At 36.1% G+C, this 3,418-nt stretch overlaps 1 protein-coding gene across 1 annotated transcript in view; it reads right to left on the reverse strand.

The window, feature by feature from the left end:
• Positions 1-3,418, reverse strand: part of LOC107096381 (calcium-dependent secretion activator 1-like) — a gene marked incomplete at its 5' end in the record, with an annotated part of 113,289 nt that overhangs the window by 104,942 nt on the left and 4,929 nt on the right. Inside the window, one exon of the mRNA XM_015393001.1 lies at positions 572-640. Within this exon, the coding sequence (XP_015248487.1) occupies positions 572-640 (69 nt within the window). The remainder of the gene's footprint in view (positions 1-571; positions 641-3,418) is intronic.

Consider the following 3,418-nt stretch of genomic DNA (forward strand, 5'->3'; position numbering starts at 1 on the left):
TCTTATTCTTTAAAAAGTTGTAATTAATTCCAACTACATGGCTGAGAACATCATCTTTCTTATACACGCACGTCACGCAAAAACTAACAGAATGACGTGCAAGATGCTCGTCACTCGGGTGGACTGAACCTCTTTGTATTTCTTATTCGTTGTCTGTTGTGTACATAATGTTTGGCTCATGTTTTCATTCATGCAATATGCATTTTATTATTTTTTGTGCGTTTGGGTGGTGGTTGTAATGAACTTTAGCAATCCTTACAGAGGTAGTGCTCAAGACTAGAAACAAATTTACATAAAGCAAATAAAAAAGGCATTCATCTCGCAGACAGACAGAATGGGAGGCAAAAGCAGGACAGGAAGCACATACAAAGTTATTTATAAAGGGTTGTTAGATATAAGAACAAAATCTAAAGAATTTACCATGTAGTCTAAACAGGGTACAATCAAAGAAAAAGATGTCAGACACCAAAGAGATCAGATCATTAAGGACGCTAGGCATACACTCTGTCTAAATAAAAATAAGTCAAGAATACATGGTGGAAAAAAGCGGAAAACAGCAAAAGATACTCACGAATAGTTAAATCCATCACTTGAGATGCCAAACAGAAGACAGGATGCTCATACATCTCTCTCTTTTTCCCTACAAAGAGAGGAAGGATACCAAGGCATGCGAGAGGCCAAGATCAGAGAGGATGAGCATAGGAAAGACTGACGGGTAAGGCGGATAGTTTTTGGCATAATGCATGACTTACTAGCCATTGTGACTAATACAACAAAACCATTTTATTTGGATAAGAGTATGAGAGTCACTCAACTAAAGATATTAATTTACAGTATAATGCAAAAGTAAAGTTTGATACCGTCTCTAAATTGTTCTTAGGTGTGTGTGTGTGTCGCCCTGCGATTGACATAACCAGGGTGCCACCCCCCCGAGATAGGTAACCACGGTGACCCTCACGGAGAGAGAGGGAGAAAATGGATGGATGGAACGTATCTTTTGCAGTTGTGATTTCAGTAAGGCTTTGCAGGAATCCTCTGCAAAGATAGATGGCGCTATACTTCTACATTTTGTATCTTCAAATTCTGACTAGATGAACAAGGTGGATTTTTTTGCTGTAGAAATTTTTTGAAAACTTTATTTTTGAGAGAAAAAGTAAGAGTCTTCACGCCTGGGAGCTGACAGGGAGAAGCTACCGATGGACCTGTCTGGATCAGCGGAAGATCGGATAAGTCTGCGGGGAAGCCTAAAAGGGAAACAAGGCTTGGACAGGATACAGCTGGACGAGGGTTGGCGCTAACTGCGGGAGATGTAGGGAGTGCAGTGGTGGATCAGCGCTGGGCAAACAGTTCCAGAGCGACTCGGTTTCTGTGCTGGAGGTAGGATGACAAAACAGTCCTTCTTAGTCTAAATTAAAACAGATTTTTTTAAAAGCCAACTAAAAACTTCTTAATAGCTTTGTCAACATTATTTTCTATATTTTCAGTTGTGATTAAAAAAAAAAAACTGTCAGGGCAATTTGTAATTATGTCCTGTGGTTTTGAAATTGGCATGTTTATTAGCCAGTAAAATTTTCAACAGGGTTTAAAGAAGAATCATACCTGATAAATGAAAAGGATAACTAACCCAGCTCAACTTAATAAGCTTTTTACAATTTAAGGTTCAATAGTGGTTTTGTATGGAAGCCCAATAGATTCATAATTAAATAAATTAATAAAAAATTATGAAATAAATACAATTTTGATGAATAACAAACAAATATATAATATGGTCATGAAAAAAACCAAGGTAATGTTATTATGAAATATATATTTTTATTATTTAATATCATCTTAATATTATATTTATCATAATTGAATATTTCATGATAATTATTTTCACAATATCAAATATCAATATTTATACAATATGCTTTTTAAATATTTACTTTTTATTTCATTTTCCAAGATTTTGGAAAATAAAGAACTTTTTTCCAAAGTTTGTCTTTATTCCATAATGACATTCTCCACAATGGCCTTTTTTATTTCATAATGTTGTTTTTCAGCAGAATGACCTCGTCTGTCAATCAAAGCAGGCAAGGCGGAGCCAGTTAGGTGATTGGCTGCTCCTTTACTAAGTACCGATTCAAGAGCGGAGACTTATCACCAACTGGAGGCCAGGAGTTAGCGGCTCGTTAGCGATGAGATGGCAGCTGGAGAGAAGTCAGTCGCAGAATTGCTCAGAGACGTTGCGAATAACGCGAGTAACGCGAATCCTGCACCTCAGCCTGAGAGAGGAGCTCTGCAGCACCGTGTTTCTGACCAGGTGGCGCCTGGACGTTCACCTAACAGTGCAGCATCAGCGTTACAAACTGCTCATGCTAACGCGGCTAACCAGACGCCACGGATCTAATCGATCTTAAAGGACCCAGCGGAGGTCCAACCCCTTAGCTTTGATTGACAGACGAGGTCATTCTGCTGAAAAATGACATTATGAAATAAAAAATGACTTTGGGAAAAACTTTTTTATTTGAAAATGAAATAAAAAAATTTTTTTTTTTTAAAAGTATGATATTATGAAAATAATTATTATGAAATATTCAATTATGAAGTAGATACTAAAGAATAGCTATATGTATTTCATAATAACATTACCTTGCTTTTTATTTCATGGGCATATTATATATTTGTGTGTTATTTATCAAAATGGTATTTATTTATTTTTTTATTTATTTAATTATTCCATAGTTTTGTTGTTTGTTTGGTTTTTTAAGCTTTGTCTCCTGTATGGTGGTAGCCCATATAATGTGTAGGTGCAAAATATGCAGTCATTTACGTACCGGAACATCAACTATGCAGCAAGGGGTGTCCCAGTTCCCTGAGAAGATTACGAAGCCCTATCTATTGTAGTTTCCAGTATGTGTGGGTTGTGGGTGATGGCAGGGAGCAGGAGATAATGGTTGAAACTGGTTGCGTATTGGGATTGGTCTACTTTTCAGACTAGGTTTCTGAATACGAACAATTCCGATTCCGTGTTCGGATACGACTCTATTGATTCCTGATTCTGATTCTTTTAAAAGACTCATAAAAGTTGACAATTTATAAATGATCACTTGTGACATCGGCTCTTATAAACAACAGAAGGTACACAAAGGAAGAAAAGGTGCATTTATTCAGTGATGGAGAAAAAATAAAGAAGTTATTATATATAGAAGATAAATACTGCAACGATTTAATGAGCTGCTTATCCAGAGTTTGGTCTGGATGAAATGCTCTGAAACTCTAAATAAAATGTAATCCCTTGAAGATTTAAGTTGGTGTGAATGTTACTATAAAAGATCACATCATTATGTTTAATCTAGGGCTGCAACTAACGATTATTTTAAAAATCGATGAATTGGCTGATTATTTTCTCGATTAATCGATGAATCGGACAAAAAAT

This window comes from Cyprinodon variegatus, unplaced genomic scaffold, assembly GCF_000732505.1.
Source record: "Cyprinodon variegatus isolate N-32 unplaced genomic scaffold, C_variegatus-1.0 Scaffold619, whole genome shotgun sequence".
NCBI lineage: Eukaryota > Metazoa > Chordata > Actinopteri > Cyprinodontiformes > Cyprinodontidae > Cyprinodon > Cyprinodon variegatus.